Source organism: Cebidichthys violaceus, unplaced genomic scaffold, assembly GCF_023349555.1.
Source record: "Cebidichthys violaceus isolate CVI_PGR_0920_01 unplaced genomic scaffold, fCebVio1.0.p SCAF_6, whole genome shotgun sequence".
In the NCBI taxonomy this organism is placed as follows: domain Eukaryota; kingdom Metazoa; phylum Chordata; class Actinopteri; order Perciformes; family Stichaeidae; genus Cebidichthys; species Cebidichthys violaceus.
In genome coordinates, this window is record NW_027176816.1 from 607,750 (window position 1) to 629,743 (window position 21,994).

Below are 21,994 nucleotides of genomic sequence, written 5' to 3' on the forward strand. Positions count from 1 at the left end.
AGTTTTGGGTTATGTATTCAAGTCAACGATTGACCTCTACAGTACTTTTTTTTAAATTTTTTAGATAATTGCATTATTGTGGCTCATAATTAATAATATCGCTAACTCCTCTGGTACAATGATTACAGTTGAACAGTCAAAAAATGCTGTATACAAATAATTAGCCTATATATATGAAATGTAAACAAAAAAAAACAAATTAAAGTTGAATTCACTTTGAGCTAAAGATAACACATTACACTCCTTGTGTATAATATGAACGAAGTATATGTTGATACAGTAGCAGAAATTAACTTCATGATTTAGATGATTTTTCTAATGTGATCTCATTTGTAAAATCAGCGCTGGAATGTGTTCGACGGTGCGGCGCATGCAGAACGGGGAGGAATGCCTTGGCCACACCCCCACCTCCCATGCGCCCAATCAGTGATCCGCACGGTTTCAAGGCACCCGCGGAGTCCCAACCGTAGAAAAACAAAGCCCCAGATAACAACAAAACTCATATTTTACATTTAAGTGAACACGGGAATCCGTTTTATGGGATCGAAACCGACAGTAGAGGTCGATTCTCGGTGTTTTTCGTGGCCGTTTAGAGCCTTTCGGCCGATGTTGTTTATTTGTAGTAAGGGGGGGCTTGAAACCGCCCTCCCTTGCCCCATTTCCTCGGTTGTTTTCCTTCTCTCGCCTGGATTCTCCATGTTGTTGGTGCAAGAGTGAAGGCTTCGCAGCGACGGGTAGAGGGGGGCTGCTCGGCGATACTACCAGTAATAGTAGTGGTAAACCCGAGACGACGGAGCGGACAGAGTCTCATATAGCCTAAAAAAAACAAAACATATCCAAGTGCCTTGCCCCCTCTCCGTGCGGCGGACCTCCGAGAGAAGAAGAAGAAGAAGCAGAAGAAGAAGAAGCGGCGGGGGAATAAAGAAACCAGATAAATCCTACTCTCATCGGGGATTTGTTACTGAGGCGGATGACAAGTTACCTCGGTGAATACTTGTGTTGACTTTTCAATAAAACCCAATGAGGGATGCCCATCAGTGCTCGGGGACAGGATTTGAGGATTTTGAGGGCTCCGTGATTGTCAGATGGAAAGTTCTGTTATCACCCAAGTGCAGAAAGAAGACGTTCAAGTGTCACCGAAAACAGGTGAGATGGGCCCGTGTTCTGTGTGCTTTTGTTGTATTATTATATCTGCTTCATTTTGGTGTTTATTATTTGGATATTTCCTGAATAATGATCGGTGTATCGAGAGAGCCTGTAGTGCGCCCATTTGACAGTTTGAGCGCTGCGGACGCTGAGCGCGGTCAAAGAGGCGCATTGCCCCCTTTTGTTTTTTTACCTTTTACCAAACAAATCTTTAATATTTAGATCTTATCACTATGAGATACTGAACCATAGAGTCTGAAAGAAGCATAATGTGCTCATTTACGTGTACTATTTTTGACCAGAAGCTGTTTTTCTTCACCTGGAGATTATACAGAGCATACAACTGTTAGAATAAAAATTTAAAGCTGAATAACATCCACCAGAAGCTAGATTCTAATGTCGATTTGCCACAGCTAAATTGTCCATATACTATTGAATATACGGTCCAGTATAAGTTCACAGTCTCCATTGCGCACTGGGTATGCCATCCAGAGCTTATTGTTGATCCTGTTGTTGTTTTTTTTATCTCTTTTTTTCCCCCTGTGTGTTTTAATCTTTGTTGCTTCTTAACATGTGGTGTTGTGATTATGGCTGAGTTCTTCTCAGTGGTGGTGCTGGTGGTGATCATGGCCACAGCTCACCAAAAAAAACAAGCTGCTGTGTATTTATGTCGATCAGGTTCCAGCTTGTTTGGCACCATCCCATATCCTACTACTAGCAGGTACAGCTTGAGGAGCTCGTCTGCCACCACAGGCAGCACTGTAGTACAGTGTAAACCAAGCTGTTTGGTTCATTTATAAACTATGGTGTTCATATCTTGTGGAGGAGGAGGAGGAGGAGGGGGAGTCACACATCAGTGCGTAATGGCATGGAAGACTGCTGCACTGCTCCCAAGTTTGCTTGTATTTTACTTGACGGACAAAACGGTACAGTTCCTGTATTAAATCACAATACATGTAAGAGGCGGATATGTGTAAGGGCGTCCAGATTGGCTGTTGATTAACTGAGGGGCTGTGTAGAAATACCAGGTGCCGCGGTGTTGACAGCGGAATGCACAAACACACCCCTCTGCTCACGCCCATTGTAGCGCCGTTTCAAAGATTTCGTTGTTTTGCACGCTGTCCTCGGGCTTGAAAGGAGCTCTGCACATTGATTCCTGGCTCGTTAAACATCGTGCATATTGCATGATTATACATTAATACACAACGATAACGTATCTTATCTTTCCCCACTCGCCTGGCTCATTAGATCGGGTGTGTTCAAAGTGATACAATGTCACAAATAGATCTGTGCCGGATTAATCTGCTGTTGTGCCATCCTTTTCACATGCATGGGGAGATATAATGTGGTTGTTATGTCATACATTGCCAAATGCTGCCGTCCTGTGGGAAATCAATAGGCTGGCTTACCCTGATTGTCAGGGATCAGGATTCACATTAATCATTTGGAATATATTGAAGGGATATCAATATTTAATATTGATATTTTTCAGAAAATAGTGTGCGGGACTAATGAAGGACATCTGACGAATGACCAAATCACGCTCCTTTGTCTGTTAAGGATGGTGTTGTGTAACATGTGTGTCTGCATTATGCCTTCTGAGCACCGAGGGTCAGCATGGAGATTACTAGGAGGAGAGGGGGAAAAAAAGGAGTAAATCTCTCTCTCTCTCTCTCTCTCTCTCTCCACTTTTGACTCTTTATCAACAGTTCCTCTTTCTATTAGTGTTTCCTACGATGAAGGTGTATTGATGGGTATAAATTATGTTTTGCAAGTCCTCACATGAAACGCTCTAGAGGGAACTTACAGGAATGTTTTTCTCCCTTTCTTTAACTACAAGTCTTGCTTGGGTCTGGGACACTCCTGGTTCTGGTGACTGATCAAAGACCTGCACAGAGCATTGAGGTGTGACTGCTTGTCCGGCTGACTGTCTGTCTGTCTGTCTGTCTCTCTCTTCTGGCTAGCTTCAGGCAGCCCTGGAAGGTCTTGGGAGTTTAAAATGGTTGGAATGTTTTCTGTCTGTGTTTTCTGTCGAAGGTAGTGCTGAAAAGTGTGGGTTTTCCCGCCCTCTGTGATTATATAACATGTACCAGCCATTTCCAGCAGCAAGCAGCAGCAGCAGCAGCAGCAGCAGCAGCAGCAGAGGCAGGCGCATTAAAAACAGATTTCAAGTGCGGGCTGTGGACGGATGGATGGATGCCTTTTAGGAAAGGGGAAGCTCTTCCTACATGTTCCAAGTAGCTCATAACTAATTATATTGAATTTAAATGATATTTTTTCACCTATTTCCATGTAAAAAAAGATGTGTTTTGTGAGTACCTTTAGTGTATTTGATGTGTGTTTCCTCATGGAAGTCTCTCTCTCTCTCTCTCTCTCTCTCTCTCTCTCTCTCTCTCTCTCTGTGCTCTAACAGGCCAGGTGAGCCGGTCTGCCCTGAAACAGCCTCGGAGTTGTAACATCTTCAAAGCACTCTTCTGTTGCCTCCAAGCTCAGGATGGCCCCAAACCACCACCACCAACACCACCTCCCCCCCACCAGGCCCTGCTGGAGTCACACGAAAATGGGATGGTTGTCAAGGTAACACTATTCTTATTCCAGCAATGTTTCACATCACTGAAGACCTCGGTTCAGTCTTGCTTTGATTTTTGTTTATGTAAGATTTCACTTCCTTGTCACACACACACACACACACACACACACACACACACACACACACACACACACACTCTGCTTGTGTGTTTGAATAGTTTGGCCATCTGTAGGAATAAACTAAACAGGCTGTTGTAAAAACATGTGCTTATTATTGTCTTCAAGCATTATTTTATTATACAAGTGCGCACTAGAACCACTACTGCACCTGCTCTGAACATCTTGAAAGCCGACCGCAACTGTCTGCGGATATGGAATCACTTTGATGTTCACACTCGATCCTCCAAGGACGATAAGAACGACAGAGCGACGATCAATCCTTTTAGGCAGACGGCGTGCAGAGAATGGTGTATTGTGTGCCTCGTAATTGCTGAGGTGGATAAAAAAAAATTAAAAAAAATAAAGCCTTGAGCGCCCGCTGCACTCGGCTGGCCACGCTGGTGAACGCTGTCAGCCTGATTAGAGCTTCAGTACCATGTAAGGGGCATTTTAATGAGATGCCATGTTTGCTCACATTGAGGAGTGTCCTCCAGCATCAGGAGCAAACAGGAAGCAGCGTCTGCGGGGCCTGGTTATTGTCTGGATCCAAAATGGAACCAAATGAAACGTTGGCGCTGACGGGGTTGCGTTGCGTTGATTAGTTGGTGAAATAATAATTGCCGTTGCTCATGTATGTTATTTGTTGTCAACATTATGTAATATATTGATTCATTTCAGATTAGCTGTGCTCATCAAGAGCCTAGAATGAAACAATATTAACAAAGGGGGAAACAAATCTAAGAATGAGATTACATCAAGCTAAAGTGTTCTCCCTGCAGGTGAATGTCTACAGATGCTTTTGGGAAATATAATGAAAGACATAAATATGCTAATCCTAAAGATATGCAACATAGACGATATTATCATAAATAATGAGGCTCGCCGCTTCGTCCACGCTTACATGCAAGCTCTAAAACTGAGTCAAATTTCCCAGAGGTGAAATGAAACGGCCACGGTCTGATTATCATATGAATCAGTGGACTATCAGGGCTAATAATGCTCCTTAGGTGTAAACAAAGCGCAACACAAATTATATAGGTGCGTGTTGGACAGTATCATTCAAAAATAATGTATTGTTGTGTCTTCTTAGGAGCCTGAACCTAGCCTCCTGCCTGAGGTGGACGCCCAGGACCAAGGGAAGCTATGCGTGGTCATAGACCTGGATGAGACCCTGGTGCACAGCTCATTCAAGGTACCAAAGCTCATTGTCAATGCTTCATTTTAGTGTGTTTAGTACATGTTGCGTAGTTTGAGTGAAAGCTCCCTCCGATTCACCAGAAATATCCAACATCAGGTAAATGTTTATCTACGTTATAACGTCTAAAAGCCATCCCAGGTGCTTGAGGAACATCGAGAGAATCGCGCTCTGTTTCGTGTAGGCTCTTCACTGTGGTTCATGGCCGCAGTGTGTTCAGTTGTTATGTAATGCCATGTGAACGTATACAGCGCGGCCCATGTGAATGAGCATGCCGACCAACTCCCCCCCCCCCCCCCCCCTTGTGTTCTCCCCCTCCAGCCTATTAGTAATGCAGACTTCATCGTGCCTGTGGAGATAGAGGGGACCACACACCAGGTAAAATGCTGTGTGTTTGCTGTGGAGGGGAGGGGTGTGTGTGTGTGTGTGTGTGTGTGTGTGTGTGTGTGTGTGTGTGTGTGTGTGTGTGTGTGTGTGTGTGTGTGTGTGTGTCGATGTGTTTGCAGTGCTGAGCTGAAAAAAGGGATGGGTCTTGTAACTGATCAGCCAGGTTTTTGTTCTGACGGGCGTACGGAGCCCTCTACTGGCCAGATGTTGAAGCAGGGAAGAGAAAGTGGAAGTGGACGCATCAGCAAGTGCATGAGTCGTTTCAGCCCAGTTCATCTAACAATTTCATATTAAGTGATGCAGTACATATTGCTGCCTCTGTGAAGATGCTGTGAAGTGCTCAGCTAGCACACTGTGTTGGGACCGTTTGTTCAGCTTCTCACTAGTGGAACCTGTGGAAATGTAATTAACGGAGAAATGTGATTCCTGGGAGCCTATCCGTAGGTAAGCGTCCACCGTGGGCCTCGGCCTGATTCAAGTAATCCAGGATAGGCTGGTTAACACTGGCACGGCCTATTCTCGATTACTTGTTTCGGGAACTGGCCGCTTGCAGCCGACGGACGGAAGACAGAAGTTTCTGGTACAAATGTGACAGAAGGCGTACATTTGAATAGTCCTGCTGGTGGGACTGTTTCCTCACGGTCTGCTTGTATTCCAGGTGTATGTGCTGAAGAGGCCGTATGTGGATGAGTTCCTGCAGAGAATGGGAGAGTTGTTTGAATGTGTGCTGTTTACAGCCAGTCTCGCAAAGGTACCGTACACCAGATCCCAAAATAGATACTTTGTGTTCTGCACCAAGTATTTTTTTGTTCAGATGTTTGATGTCATGTCAGATTTATCAGAGCTTTTTTTTCTGCTTTTTCTTGCCTTGTAGTGTGATAGCAGCTGCTTAACGTGCTGTTAGTCACCTTAGTAGACGCCCTGCTCGTGTTTAAAGCTATAGTGTGTTTACTGGAGCCGCTTGCATCATCTCTTTCTGATTTAGCTTAATTATAACTTAAGTGGAGATTTACGCTTAAATGCATTAAAATGGGTTTCTCCCACGCACACAAAATAGTTGTAAATATTTCATATTTATTGCTGCATAGCTAACTGAACCAACTGACAAAGCTAATGTTAGCTTGCTAACATGTATTAGTATTTACTTAGAACTTAAATGTGACTTCACACAAATGTAGCTGGTGCAACCTAATCCAGATTAATGTCTTTTTTTGGGGGGGGATGTGTGATTGTTTTAGCGATTTTGCTTTTAGATAATAAATATCCACCATTAGTTGACAGTGCTTCATTAGTCCAACCTGCTCTTCCCTCTCACCTGCTCCCCACCTCCCATGGCCTCCCATCAGTATGCAGACCCAGTGACAGACCTGCTGGATCAGTGTGGCGTTTTCCGGACCCGGTTATTCCGGGAATCTTGTGTATTCCACCAGGGCTGCTACGTCAAAGATTTGAGCCGCCTGGGCAGAGATCTCCAAAAAACCCTCATCCTGGATAACTCTCCTGCCTCCTACATCTTCCACCCTAATAATGCTGTGAGTTGTACCTCCTTGTAATGTCGAGATCTTTTTCTTTTTTTTCACAAAATGTTTCGACAAGATATTCTGCAGACCTCAAGCTTGATGAGAAGGAGGTCTGGCAATGTGAGATTAGCTCTTACGAACTGATAAATCACACAAAAATGAAAATGAAAGCAGATTTAGTCCTCGATGTTTTGAGAATTCTAAGGAACATTTTAAGGTTTCACGGGTTACACGGTTCATTTACACCACCGTATGGCTGGGGTGGGTATATTTCCTTTTTTTTATATCCTTTGAGCTCTTCGCAGGCGCCTCTTGTGACCAGTATCAATGATGCTCAGTAGACGGGTACCAGTGATGATCTGGGCGGTTTTAATCACCCGCTGGGCCGGGCACATCCATTGCTCCTCTGTAAAAGTTAACAAGAACATGGCTCTCTCTTTTTGTTTGTAATGTACAAAATAGTGAGAAATACCCACTATGATACCATCAAATGTCTTGATTTGTCTTAAACCACTTTATTGGTATCATAATAGTTGCTGAATATTTCAGTTCAAACCCTGATTTATAAAACCGGACACTGCACATACAAGACACATTTAGGAGAGATTCAAGTTGTGCGTCTCTGGTTACATTTCCTTGGGTTTTTTGGTTCAGAACATTGACAGTTGTGAAACTTTGATTCACAGCCTCCAGATGCAGTTCATATGTTTTTTATTTTCATTTTAAAAGCCAACAGTTTGTGAGTGACTGTTTGTTTTCGACAGGTTCCCGTGGTGTCATGGTTCGATGACGTGGATGACGCTGAGCTGCTCAACCTTCTGCCTGTGTTTGAGGAACTTAGTCAAGCCGATAATGTTTACACCCAGCTGGACCAGCTTCGTGGACATTAAGCTCTCAGTGGACCCGCTCCTCAGCTGCAGCTTGAGACTCCTTCAGCTACAATAGAACCTTCTATTGACAATAGCTGCTAGAGTTTTCCGACGTTGTCCTCCTTGCCTCTGCACAAAATCCTCTGTTTAGAAAGTTGTATTAGCGTGGGGGGGGGGGTGGCTAAGGAAATCCTTAGCCTGAAAAACACAATGTGTTTGGCTCAGCTGAAACTACAGATCGCAATCTGAGGCCTTTCCTCTGAACCTCAGTGCTGATTATTGACAACCACTATTTGAAAGAGCGGGAATCAACAACCAAAGCAATCCCATCACACGCACTCCAGTTATAACATTAAAGTGGTTCTTTTGCCAAAGCAGAAGCCTGCCTGCCCTGACTTGACTTTTGGACTTTTTTTTTTCTTTTTTTTTTCATTCTTGTGCCTTTTACGGAACAACAACAAAAAAAACAGAAACATCAGCTCTTTTTTTAAATTTCCACCAGATTTTATACATTTATTGATTTCATTTTATAGGTTGTTTTGTAAGGAAATCTATTTTTAAACGGTGAACATGGTTCCTCTATGCAACCCAGTTCTGTGTGTACATGGACAGTACCTCCTAAGTAGCCAGTCAATAATTGCATTCAACAGATGTAAACATTACTGTAGCCTTATTTACCTTTAAGGGAGCAGCAAAACAAAAGTGTATTTCACTTTTTTGTACTATAAATATAAACTTCTACAAACCATGCAAATATACATCATTAGTGGTCGGATTAGTATTTGGTATAAGTTAAGTAAACAGGGTGAAATCTCGTCTTTGATGGTCCGTTGAAAGCAGACACACTGGAATATGTTGGCACATAGGACGACCATAAATGCCAGTTTTCATTCGAGGTTTAATAATAACTTGTTTGTTGTTATGTTTTTCTTTTATTACTATGATGACAAACAACTTGCACTTGTTTTATATTGACAGTGCTGAAAGTAAAAACTGTGCCTTTTTGAAATCCGGACAGAGAATGGTGTTCTGCCTGAAAAGAGATTTGTAGGCCTACACACTCTGATGTGTCATGCTGAGCGTGAGAAAACACTGTCAAGAGCAAGTGTAATGCCGTGCGGCTGTGGTACTTGCAGTGCAACACTTGAAATATCAAATTTTTTAGCATGTGTGAGTGTTTTTTTTCTATATTTATTGGCCAAAAATCTGTATTGTCCAGTACTTCTTAATGCTTAACATTGTTTTGTAATCCATTTGCCTACTTTGAGGCTGGCCTTGTGTTTAACTGTTTTATCTGTGCCTAACAATCACACGTTTTGCTGTTAAAGTTCAAAGATAATTCAAAACTTAAGCAGTTAAATCAAATACACAAATAGATGTAAATCCAAGATTCAATCATGCAAGAACACATTTTCTTTTTCCATTTTTTATTCAGTACAACAGATATTTTGTGGGGTGTGTTTCCTGGGTAATATGGTTTTTCTATGATGTTCAATGTCTGATGCAATTATTGCCTGCATGTTAACGAGTAAAATATGACAATGAAATTGTACCAGTTGTGATGACCAAAAGTATTTGTTTAAACAGTCACAATTTGTCTTTGTGTATCAGAATAAATCAAACACTCATTTTGTCTACCCAATCTGACCAAAACTCTAAAAGACAAGGTGCTACCAGTTTTTATTTTGTAATAAAAATTGGTTATATTGTACAATCTTGTGTTTTTCTCCCCGGTGACACTAAAGGACACAGACTACATTTTACTCTTATACAACAATTAAGTATATTTTTAAATCATTATGGTCTCAAATATATGTAGTTCTACTCACATGTATGGGTTACTGCAGTACTAGAGGAAAAGTAAATTAAAAATATTGTTTTTATCCATCTCTCAATACTACTTGCACAGATGAACATATCCATACATTGGCCACTCAAAACTTGGTGGAATTTACTCAAATGATGTACTTTTTATGCTACTTATACATCTTCAGAGACAACTGTTATTCTTTTTTTACCCCACTACATTGATCTGACAACTATAGTCACTTTTCATTTTTAGATTTGTGATAGAAAACCCAGGATATGAAATCCAACAGTAAATAAAGCAGTTAGTTTGGTATTATGACATTAAGGCATTGCAAGAAACAGAACACAGGAAAACAATAGTTATAACAACTGATTAATTAAAATAAGTTGTAATAATATGAATACAACAACAATAATACTATTCATTGTACAACTTCACCTGGAAAATGTTCTTGCCTTGATATCAAAGACATATGTTGCATCTAGTTGCATCATGTTAGTAATGATTCATTAAGATTCACTCATTTAAACTCCTACGAATCCATTTATTTGAGTTTGACTACTTCACAGTAGAGCTAAAACATAGTCTTTGAATCACAGCGTTTATAAAACGCGCGGTCGAAGTTGCAAACTGCTTAACAAACATGAAAGTCGTTGTTTTTCGCCGTTTGAAATGGTGCAGTTAAATTTATGAGTCGGCCATTTTAGGTGTAACGGGGACATTACTCGATGACACACCAGGAAGTACCTTTTAATAAAAAGGGTTTCTTAACAATGTATTGGGGTAGCGACAACATTGGTTCAACGTTCAGTAATTATAAATCAGACGACTTGTTGAGTTATTTATAAAATAACCGTATTTCACACACGGGAATGGGGCACTACGGTTTTCTGGGCGTGGCTATTGTGACGTCTTCATGCCACTGACACGTACAGCAGGAAGAAGAACGGCTGCCCAACAGTTTGTTAGCTGGTTAGCGGAGTAAGCGAAGGTAAGCGCTAGTGTTAGCATATTGTGCAAATAGCTTCGGTGTTATCGTATTCATAGTAACTGTTAGCTGTAACAGTGATAGCGTTGTGTGCTTGAGAATGAACGAGACGCCGAATTGTGTTGACAAATGAGCTAACCTAAAACGCTAGCGTAGTTAGCTAAATACTGAGCAGCTTGGCTAACTGTTAGCTAAGCAACGCTTAGCTGTTAATATGATATCCTCATACGACAGTCATAGTTTTGGGCTGTTGCTCGATTTTCCTGATTCTACCAACGTGTTTAACGTTAATTAAGTTGAGTTGCTTTTGATTTTGTTGCCAGATAACGGCAATATCGTTAACACGAATTGAGAATATGTTATTAGAGAAGCTTGTTAGCGTGTTAAGCAGACAGCGCTTATCGGTTAACAGTGTTAACCTGTTGTGCAATTTAATGTCTCAAACCCGTAATACAACGCACACGGGAGAACTTGACGGCTTTCTACCAGCAACGGTTTTCTGCCAGATATCTCCTTAAGTTTAGGTTACAAACCTACTTGGTTAGGTTTAGAAGCAGTTGATATTTTGTGTTTATAAATAAACCATTTCTGGCAGAAAGCTCCAAAGGCAACCTTCTTCCATGAGGTTATTAAACTGCGCACTTTTAACAAGCGACATGCTCGGAAGCAGTATTCAGGTTATTTTAACTTAGTCTAAGTAAGGGTAGCGATGCACATTACCGTAATACTTCAAAGAGTAAGTGCTTCATTGCAAATCTTGGTTAAGTCAAGTGAAAGTATAGCAATGTTAATCATAGAATACGTCGTGCCATGTCAGTGTTCTATTATCGGATGATAGATATTGATAGATACTGTTGGGTAGTTAAATCTACCATATGTTAACTGTTCCTGTGTGTTGTTTAAAAAATCGTAATATTAAAAGTAGCTCAGTAGCACAAAATGTAAATACTTTACTTGAGTAAGTGTAGCTATTGCTCTCCACTACTGATCTTTTAACAAATGATTGCACCTGTGTTACCTTTTGAATGCTGCAGTTATAGTTAAATAAAACACCTTTTGATTCTACCTGTGAAACTGGAGCTCAAGTGTAATTGCGTGTTTCTGTTCTGCTGTGTTTGTTCAAGAATCTCTGCAGTGCACGAGCCCTGGTTCCATCATGAACGTGTTTGACCGCAACATCAACTTTGACTCCCTCTTCAAGTTCTCCCAAATGTGCGTAAACATGCAGTGGATTGCTATCGCAGTCACATACTTTATCCACTATAACTCAAGTGCCCTAACCCTAACTTTTTTTCTTTCTTTCTACAGATCTCATTCCACCCAGGTGCACTTGAAGAATGTGTACTCCAGCCTGGCACTGTGTATGTTTGTGTCTGCAGCTGGCTCCTACGTCCATGTCGTCACACGTCTCTTTCAGGTAACGCTAACAAGATGCTACGGAGTCTACTTGCCCGGGTTGATCCTGTACGTCTATGCAAATAGTTCCCTCAGGCAAAGTACAGACAAGAATACTTTGTCCTACCGACTCTAACCCACCTGGTGCTTTTTTTTAATATACCAGGTTGTTGCAATCATGTACTGCAGATCAATGTCATAGTTTAAAGTGTATTTATATTTTCTAAGATGTTAGTGGAGATGGTCTTTAATTTTGGTGATATATCTGCCTCCACTGTAAACAGAATGTGAAATACGCATTATTTTGGGATTTACAGTTTTAGAAGATACTGAGTGTATTTTGGATAAATGACTGAAAGTGAAATTCCTCTTTTTCAATTCAGTTATATTTGTTTTGCCCAATATCACAATTTAGAGGGCTTGTATTTGTTAGTATCAACATGGACACATATAGGGCCTAGCCAATAAGATCATTATATTTTGAAAAAAATAGGTTAGAAGTGACATAAAAGTTATAAGTAAAACTGATGAGCATCAAAAACTCAAAATGTGAGAACAAAAAACAAGAACTGTTCTATTTTGGTCTTTTGTCTGCTACACCAGTACGAGGGACTTTTACATTGTGTTCTCCTTTATATCAGGGCTGGTACCACAGGTCAAAGTACTCGCCTGTAAAAGGCCTTTCAGACGAGTTCTCTCTTATCTTAACATCTTATGGTGAAGGAACCAAACCGCTATAGATTCAGTGACGTTACCCACAAATGGTGCACTGGATGCTCCATCTTCACCTTGTGGCCTTGTTCTCAGGGAGGGGTGCTGTCTGTGCTCGGCTCCTTGGGGATGATGTTTTGGCTTGCCATGACGCCACACAACTCTGAAACGGAGAAGAAGAGACTGGCTATCCTCGCAGGGTTCGCCTTCCTCACAGGTAAGGTACCTGATGGTACAGGTGTCACTTAGCATGCAAACCCTGCTGTCTTTGTTAATTTACGGCCATGTAAGAGTCTATAAGCAGCGCTTTCCTTCCTCTCTCCTCCAGGTGTTGGCCTTGGCCCCACTCTGGACTTTGTCATCGCTGTCAATCCGAGGTATGTGAAAAGTCACTCAGTGTGGAACGATTGCGCATAAACAGCTGGCAGCTAGCTGACTGAAAGTTAAACATTATAAAACCAAACGGCAATGAGAAGATTATTGTGTGATGATTGGTAGCCGTCTCTCTGCGAGTCTGCACACATGCATATATAATTGAAAGTGGGAATTTACTGATAACATTTTGTTCCGGTTCCTTTCTCAGCATCATCATGACGGCTTTCATGGGAACCTCTGTGATTTTCATCTGCTTCACTCTCAGCGCTCTCTATGCCAAACGCAGGAGCTACCTGTTCCTTGGAGGTAAAGGCTGTTGAGAAACGTTGTGACCCATTTCACTGTATGCTTCTCTTCTCAACCCTTTACAGCAGTACTTACATTTGACCCATTTGACTTCTTGTAAGGCACCCTGATGTCTGGCCTTTCCCTCCTCTTCCTGATGTCTGTGATGAACATGTTCTTTGGATCTGTGATGCTGTTTAAGGTAGCTGACCCCACATGGCACCGTTCCTCACTCAGCAATTGATCAGCCGCGTCAATGTTTTGGTGTTAATCGTATTCTTCACATGTTCCGACAGGCACACATGTACCTCGGGCTGCTCATCATGTGCGGCTTCGTCCTGTTTGACACTCAGCTCATCATTGAGAAAGCAGAGAATGGAGACAAGGACTACATCTGGTGAGGAGCATTTTCTCATAACCAAATACCATGTGAATGCATCATTCCATAGTGAGGTGTAGCTCAGCGTCAGTTCCTAAAAGTAAGTAAAGAAAGAACTTTTTCAGAGCAGCAACCTGAGCTCAGCTCGTAGAAAATGAATGGTTACTTTTACTAGCCAGATGCTCTTATTTGAGAGATATAGAATGATGCATGGTAATTTATATGATACGATTCTGAAACATACTCTGATATACTTTATTTTTGAAGGCACTGCGTGGACTTGTTCCTGGATTTCATCACCATCTTCAGAAAACTCATGGTCATCCTCGCCATGAACGACAAGGTACAGAATGTTACACATTTTTAATTTTTTGTAAATTGAATGGATAAGTCTCGTCATATTTTGTGTTTTCCTTATTGTCAACACATCCAATGAAAAGACCAAAGGCAACAATGAAGTGATCCTATTAACACATGTTATGTATCCAAAGCCTGATATATTTTATTCCTCTGTGCCATGGAGCTCAATTGTTTTCCAAAAATATAAAAAAAGCATGAGCTGCACTGTTGCACTTGGTGACGGTTTATTTTGACACATTCCCACATATACTGTACCGCCCTGCTGCTGGAGATACTCACAAATACACCAAATCCATGCCTGAAAATAGTTCCCAGCACTTTTATTATTGACCCCTGTTTGAGTAGCATTGACGTAAAACTACAGAGGCCAGATGTTTTAGGAACCTACTGAGCCCTTTTTCTTATTCTATTTCTATTTGTGTCTTTGCATTGACTTTGTATGTAATCTACTTGTTTGGTGTGAACGCACCATTCGTCTTTAATGCAGTTGTTTTTCCAACACTACTGTAGATTAAATGTTTTGAACTGATTGGCTCACCCAAATCCCAACAAAAACAACGTATCGTTTTATTTAGTTAGAGTAGAATCTAGCCAAACGGATACTTTTGGTTTTATTCGCTGGCGTTTTGCGATATGAGGCTTCTTCCTCCACTGCAGTGTGATGGTTGTGAGGGGAGGTTAGTTTGTGTTTGTGACCCACTGAATGAAACCAGCTGACTGTGTGTAGAGCAGACACACTAGCTCCACCTACAACAGTAAAATGCTGCGTCATTGTTAACAATCAGAGTAATACTTTCACCTTTTGATACGTTAACGTACATTTTGCTGGTAATAGTTCAGTACTTTTACTTTAGATTTTGCATGCAAGACTTGTAATACTGGTGTTTTTACAGTGTTTGTTTTTACTTCTTCAGTCACAGTTTGGAAAGTTGTCATCGCTCAAATACAATCAATCAAAACACACCCTGTAACCACATCTATACCACTAGAGTAAAGTGGAAAATGTCTTTTGGTTTTCATAACATTTCATTTCTAAGATTAATATGCTTGTGTCTTACCTCTCTGATTCTTTGTCTGTTCTTCAGGAGAAGAAGAAGGAGAAGAAGTAAAGAGCGTTTGGATAATTAAAGTCTGAAGAGGCACAATGTGCGACGCACTTGGTGCTTTTCACTTTCTGTCTTCATTTATTGAATTAACTCCTATGTGGTCTTATATTATTGAAATTTTCTTTTGATTTATTTTTCAAACCTTCAACAACAGTTGAATGTAAGTTTATGGTAAACTAACGCTAGTCCCCATCATGGCTGTGAATGGAGAATTAGACTAATGCTGCAGTGAACATGCTTGGCCTGTAGAGGGGAGTGTTGCCCTATGAAGACTCCCGGAAGCTGAGCAGCACTTAATGAACATACTCATTATTTAGTGCCATAAATTAATGACATGACGGCTCCTTTTTAGTGGGTCATGTCAGCTTCTGAGGCTAATCGTTGTTTTCTTTGAAGTTATTTAATTTCAGTCGTTGATTTGCTTATTATTTTTTTTAGTTTTCCTCCATTCTCTTTAGTGGAGTGTCATAAGATATGGTGTCCCATGATTTTGACAACAGATTACCCCCCCCCCCCCCTTTGAGAAATTTCCCTGTCATTGTTTTTGTCCGCACACGTTTTGTTTTGAGACCAACATTTTGAGTAAGAATGGTGAAGCCTGGTGACACCGACACAAACCCTAAAAGCCCATCGGAGTCGTGATGATGTACAACGACTCGTTCCGGCGGGCTTTCGGGGTTTCGGGTGTTGTCGTTGTCGGCTGGAGGAGGAGGAGGAGTCGGCGCCATCTGTCTTCATCTCGGATAGCAGGCGAGCTGTTCAGGCCTCTCAGTGTACATTTCTCTAAACATCTGTTGTCTAGAAAGTAGTTTGCCAAATGATGTGATGTTAACCTTTACGATTTTTTGAAAGTGTATACTGTGAAGAATTTATTTTATGGATGTAAAATTTAAACTAATAATTTGATACATTTGCTCAAATAAATGTGTTGAACGTATTGAAATGAAGTGATTCTTTTTCATTCTGTCTACCGATTATAAGTTTTGCTTCTGTTAACAGTGATGGAAGAAATATTCAGGTATTGTCATTAACTAAATATTTGAAGACATCAACTTGGCCATTGAGAATTTGTAATGGCCATTTATTTAACTATTTTTTTTGATGGATTACACGATTAATCAATGAAAAAAACAGAAGTTGCAGTCCTAAAAATGCTGCTTAAAGGAACGGTGAGAAACATTTAGGTGGATCTATTGTCAGAAATGGAATATTCTACATTTTAAGTTAAAGTACTTTTAGTGTATGATCAAGATGTACATGGCATAGTACACACTTGTACTGCAGAAAATGTTATAACAGATGCATTGTGTAAGGGAATGTAGTTTTTATACATAGTTGTTTAATCGACCACTGATCAGATTATAAATATATATTGTTAGTAAAATAACAGTATTTACATTTTATGATACTGTATAGTTTCTACTACACAATTCAGAGGGAAATATTGTACTTTTATTGCTCTACATTTGTAACAAACCAATCTAGATTGTTAAATAGATAAAACAATGTGTGGAGTTTGAAAGAAGTGAACTTCCCACAACGCTGTACCTCTCATTGCTACATTAGCTACTAATGTAACAACAAAATCGCCTGCGTGTGAGTTGCATTATGGGTAATGTAGATTTCTGACATACGAGGAATGTGTCGAATAAATACAATATCAGTTTCTGCTAAATTGGTGGAGTACTCTGAGCACAAAAGGGAAATACTCCAAGTACTAATTTCTGTGTATTGTAACAAAGCGCTTCAGTAAATGCACTTTCCACCTATTATGTGTCTGTAATTGATTTGACCGGCCAAAATAACTGCTTCACACAAAGAAGTAAATCAAAACATTTTAATTAGAAAGTTGAAAAACGGCAGTAGGTACATAGGACCTCTATTGGCTAGGGAACGAACAGCAACGGAGATGTTGAAATACAAGATATGAACATAATCTACTAAGCGAAGAGACTGCAATTTCACAGGAAGATTACAAAAAGAAAATAAGATGACTGCAAATGATGTACATTTAAAATAAATAAATAATAGAAATACATATTCATTGAATAGTGTAGCCATTTCTCTTATCTATGTTATTATTGCTGGTATATATTACCTTTAAATGTATTATGATTCAAAACAGACATTTTCTGACAACCTTCAATCGGTCGCAAAACGATATCAACATGTTCAATAAAGTCGTTTGTACATTTAAAATCGTGATGCATGAGTTTAAGCAATTAAGAATCACAGACGTTAACATTCATTTTTTTAAGGAGCTCGATGTTTTTTCAAGTTTTTTTTTTTTCTTCAATACTTTATGTGATGAAATGATGTCCAGAACAGAATGGATGTATTGATGCAGGTCGTCGGCTATTGAACCGATCAGCTCCTCCTTGATGCGCACGACAACGATCCGTCTACCGAGATGACTCAAAACAAAAAGACGAAGTTGCTGAACAACTACCAGGAGTGACAACTTTTTGTGCTAATCATTAGCATAGCCATGCGTTTTGTAGTCCTCTATACATGAATTAAAGAGTGTCCACTGAAGAGTCTGATTGTGAAAAAGGTGAACAACCTATATGACTTGGATGGGTTGGGGGGGTGGGGGGACTTTTGGCTTCATGTTTATAGGAAATCCTGAGGAGAAGTCTATTGATCTCTTTCCAGTTGCAACAGAGAAACAGCTGATGAGAAAGCATCACCACGATAATGCTTGCGAACATCTACAGAGCACAGTTTCTCTTCCTCAAAGATGGCGGTGGGTCAGCAGCATCGCAGCACAGCCAAGGTGACGTGTTCAGAGCGGGGGGGGGGGGGGGGGGGGGGCGCTGCGTCTTTATTGTCTGTGGTAAAGATGAGCTCCTCTCTCCGTTCCTCCCCAAATCCTTGGCCGGATCATCCTTGGCTCCCGCAGGACGACAGACTGTCGTACAGAGAATCGCTGAGGGACTCGGGGGTCTCCAGGACCTGAGGGCGGCTCGGGGAGAGAGCTTCCTCGGGCCGCTCCCTGAGCAGCTCCAGCCCGGCCTCCCTGCTCATCTCCGGGACGCTGGGAGTCCGAGTCTTCCCCCTGCGGATCATCCCCGACTGGGCCGGGACGGGCAAGCTGTCTGGGTCGACGACCCGGCTGGAGGAGGGACCGCCGGCCTTCGTGCTCTGAAAAAAGGGACGCACAACGGGGAGAGGAACATTTTAGGTCATGTCTTTCGTCTTATGTAACGCCTTTAGGTGCAAAAAAAAATAAAACAAAAGTGGGTTACATAAAGCATACAACTGTGAATCTTTAATGAATACTCAGCTGATTAATAATTTCTAAAGGGAGAATGTGGTTCTGTGTTTTTACATTATGTAAGATGTGAGTGCAGATTTAAAAATGTATCTCAACTTTACTGCCTGCAAAGTACTTTCAGTCTGTTAGTGACCCAGATAATTCCTTCCAGCATGCTCCTGAACAGCAGTTTCTCAATAAGAAGAGATCAAATAAAACACATTGATTTGGGGAGAACAAGAATAATAACTTACAAAAATGACTGTAATATTGTCTCCTGATTTTCCATAATTTTGCTTTTTGGGTTTACTAGGTATTCACGACATCTACTGCATGCATGTCCGTCCTGGAAGAGGGATCCCTCCACTGTTGTGCTTCAGGAGGTTTCTTCCATATTTCCCCCTGTTAAAGCATTTTATTTGGGGAGTTTCTCCTAATCCAAGGTTATACCATGTCATGAAAAAGTAATCGTATAGTAGGTCGAAAAAAGTCATACAGAATTCATACTATATAGCACAAATCATAAAAAATACATAGTATAGTATGTGGGGAAAAAAAGTCATAGTAAAGTAAATCTAAAGCAGGTCATCAAAAAGTCATGGGATAGCATTTTGAAAAAAGACATGAAAAAATGTATAGTATGTCTATAAAAGTCATAGTATTGTATGTCAAAAAAAATAATTAACTGTCAAATTATATCTTCATAAAAACGTCATAAAAATATCATAGTTAAGTATCTAGAATAGTCATAAAAAAGTCATAATACAGCATGTCAAAAAACGACATGGCATAGAATGTCATATTATAGTTTTTCAAAAAAGTAATTGTATAGTATTTCCAAAAAAATCCTAAAAAAGTCAGGATAGTATGTCGAAAAAGTGATGCAATTTCATAGTTTAGTTTCTTTAATTTTTTTCACAAAAGTCATACTATAACCAAAAAAGTCATAGTAAAATATTCTAAATACTGTCAAAAGTCATAGTACAGCAAGTTAAAAGAGTCATACTTTAGTATGTCGCAAATAGTAACAGAAATTCATAGTATAGCAAGATGAAAAAAAGTCATTAAAATGTCATAAAAAGTAATAATACAGCATCCCTACCCCTCTGAATGGAGAGCCAAAGGACACGGCCTCCTCTTCCTCCTCCTCCACTGCCAGGTAAACCTCTGCAGGTCCTGCCGGTGTCTTCAGGTTGGGGAAGGTCCAGGTCTTGGAGCGAGGGGAAAACATGTTCGCTCCATGGGCCTCTTTGTCTGTCGATGGAGAATTTGAAAGACTCGTTTCATCTCGTGTCCACACGTCATCACTAAATATAATCTATCAGGAGCACACACTCATGATCCAAACTGACATATGTCAACCACCACTGGATGAAGTGCCACGATATTTTGTACATACGTTCATGTTCCCCAGAGGATGCATCTGTACTGACTTTGGTAGTTTTTTTGTGTGTGTAACGTCTCTGTTCTTTACAAGCTCACAGCACGACTGTAGACTCCTAGTATTGTTTCATTTTCAGTCCCTTGTGTCAGTCTAAACTACAGTATGGGAAGGAGCTCAACCATGTGAATCAAACGTTGACAAAGATATCAGAATATTTCCATATTAGATGAACAACACTTTATTGTTCATCTAATATTAACACAGTTATAGAATCACTGCTTTTATGTTTATTTGAGTGCAGTACTAGTTTGCAGACGACATCAAATGACTACAGTATGTAACAAGCAAAAGCACAACCTATGGAGGCTATACAGAAGAACTAAGTGGCGTCTAACAACGCCCTGAATGTTCTGCTATTATGCACCTTCGCGGATGACGCCGACGGCGCTTCTTCCCTCCAGCACGGCGCCATACTGAATGGTAGGAATCAGCTGTTTGTGGGGGACGTAGCACTCCTCCTGGGACGTGGGCTCTCTGTCCAGGGTGCGGGCCCGTCGGCCGGCCCTCCCCGGGGAGCCGGAAGAGTGGCGCTCGGCCCCCGCCCTCGTCTTGGACAGGCTCCGCCCTGCCGCACCGCTGCTGCAGTCGGGCAGGGGGAAGGTACCGATGCCGCTGTCCAGGGTGTAGGTGGAAGCACCGGAACCTGCAGAGGAAGGAGACGTTCTGTGACGGACTGATGCGGAAAAGAATAAATGAATAAATAAATATACACAAAGGAATTGAGCGATAAACGAGTAGATTAATGAATACCCCATTATTTATACGATCTTTTACTGAAGTTGTGAATCGATATTCCTCTGGGGCGTGACCTCGTTTATTTCCCCTTGATATGCTAATTAAGGAATGAGCCGGTTTATTTTCCCTCACTGAGCAAATTAGGTTTGATTGAAAACCGTATGGATTGTAGTAAAGGCAGAAACACTCAGATCTTTTACTGAAGTATAAGTAGTAATACCACAGTGTGGTAATACTTTACAGATTAAAGTCCTTTCAAAAAAAGAAAACAGTAAAAAAAATGTCCACACCTGTCTGTCTTGTGGGTTCAAAGTCTGTGTATGTGCCTCAAGTGTGTGTTTTTTATTTCTTTAATATCATGAATATGAAAAAATTATACGCATAATAATACATAGACCAATAATAATATATATACACAAATACATTTGATTGTATCTGTATGTGCATTTTTACTTTCTTTTCAATGGCAATGTTTATCTATAAATTCATATTGCAATATGTAAATAAAACCAAACAAATATCACTCCCCAAAAATTCTATAGTATGACTTATCGACATATTATGCTATGACTTTTTTTTTAAAATACTATGCTAGGAGCTTTTTCGACATGCTATACTATGACTTTTTTCATCATCTGATACTATGAATTTTTAATGACTTTTTTCATCATACTATATTGTGACTATGACTGTGGCTAAGTGGAGAGCAGGGTCGTCCTTCAATCAGAGAATCGGCGGTTCGATTGGTCGCATGTTGATCAAGACACTTAACCCCAAAACTGCTCCTGTAGCTGTGAATGAGGTGTGTGAATGAGTTAGTCTGATATGCACTTAGCCCCTGCCATCAGTGTGTGAATGAGTTAGTCTGATAGGCACTTAGCCCCTGCCATCAGTGTGTGAATGGGTGAATGATGACGAGTATGGTGAACGCGCTTTGAGTGGCCAGAAAGACTAGAAAAGCGCTATACAAGTACAGTCCATTTACCATTTATATATTACGACTTTTTTCTACTATATATATATATATATATATATTTTTTAAATTAATTAATTAATTAATTAATTAATTAATTAATTAATTAATTTATTTATTTATTTATTTATATATATATATATATATATATATATATTTTATGACTTTTTTCAACATACTATACTATGACTTTTTTAATGATTTTTTTTTCAACATACTATAATATGACCATTTTCATCATGTCATTTTTAATGACTTTTTTCATCATACTATATTATTACTTTTTTATGACTTTTTTCATCATACTATAGTCTGACTTTTTCTTTACTTTTATGAAATGCATAATTATACATATTATATATTTTATATATA

At 40.2% G+C, this 21,994-nt stretch overlaps 3 protein-coding genes across 8 annotated transcripts in view; 2 read left to right on the plus strand and 1 right to left on the minus strand.

Annotated features, from left to right (window-relative positions):
- Positions 1–479: 479 nt before the first annotated feature.
- ctdsp2 (CTD (carboxy-terminal domain, RNA polymerase II, polypeptide A) small phosphatase 2) lies at positions 480–9,519 on the plus strand. The gene is made up of 7 exons (XM_068732626.1): positions 480–1,146; positions 3,560–3,723; positions 4,925–5,026; positions 5,351–5,407; positions 6,075–6,167; positions 6,763–6,948; positions 7,701–9,519. Exons 1-7 carry the CDS (start codon positions 1,086–1,088, stop codon positions 7,824–7,826), a joined length of 789 nt encoding a protein of 262 aa, XP_068588727.1. The 5' UTR covers positions 480–1,085; the 3' UTR covers positions 7,827–9,519.
- A 979-nt stretch (positions 9,520–10,498) lies between these two features.
- On the plus strand, positions 10,499–16,151 carry tegt (testis enhanced gene transcript (BAX inhibitor 1)). Its single transcript, XM_068733151.1, has 10 exons — positions 10,499–10,606; positions 11,728–11,815; positions 11,912–12,020; positions 12,806–12,926; positions 13,038–13,086; positions 13,293–13,390; positions 13,492–13,571; positions 13,666–13,766; positions 14,016–14,091; positions 15,194–16,151. Exons 2-10 carry the CDS (start codon positions 11,760–11,762, stop codon positions 15,215–15,217), a joined length of 714 nt encoding a protein of 237 aa, XP_068589252.1. The 5' UTR covers positions 10,499–10,606; positions 11,728–11,759; the 3' UTR covers positions 15,218–16,151.
- An 886-nt stretch (positions 16,152–17,037) lies between these two features.
- The window catches only part of nckap5l (NCK-associated protein 5-like), a 35,741-nt gene continuing 30,784 nt past the window's right edge, over positions 17,038–21,994 (minus strand). For 4 of the 6 annotated variants that reach the window (XM_068733144.1, XM_068733146.1, XM_068733145.1 and 1 more), the window contains 3 exons: positions 20,279–20,557; positions 19,573–19,724; positions 17,038–18,358 (listed from right to left, as the gene is read on the minus strand). In XM_068733144.1, the coding sequence (XP_068589245.1) occupies positions 18,098–18,358; positions 19,573–19,724; positions 20,279–20,557 (692 nt within the window). In that variant the 3' untranslated portion in view covers positions 17,038–18,097. The other 2 variants (XR_011105214.1, XM_068733148.1) reach the window with 2 other exon arrangements.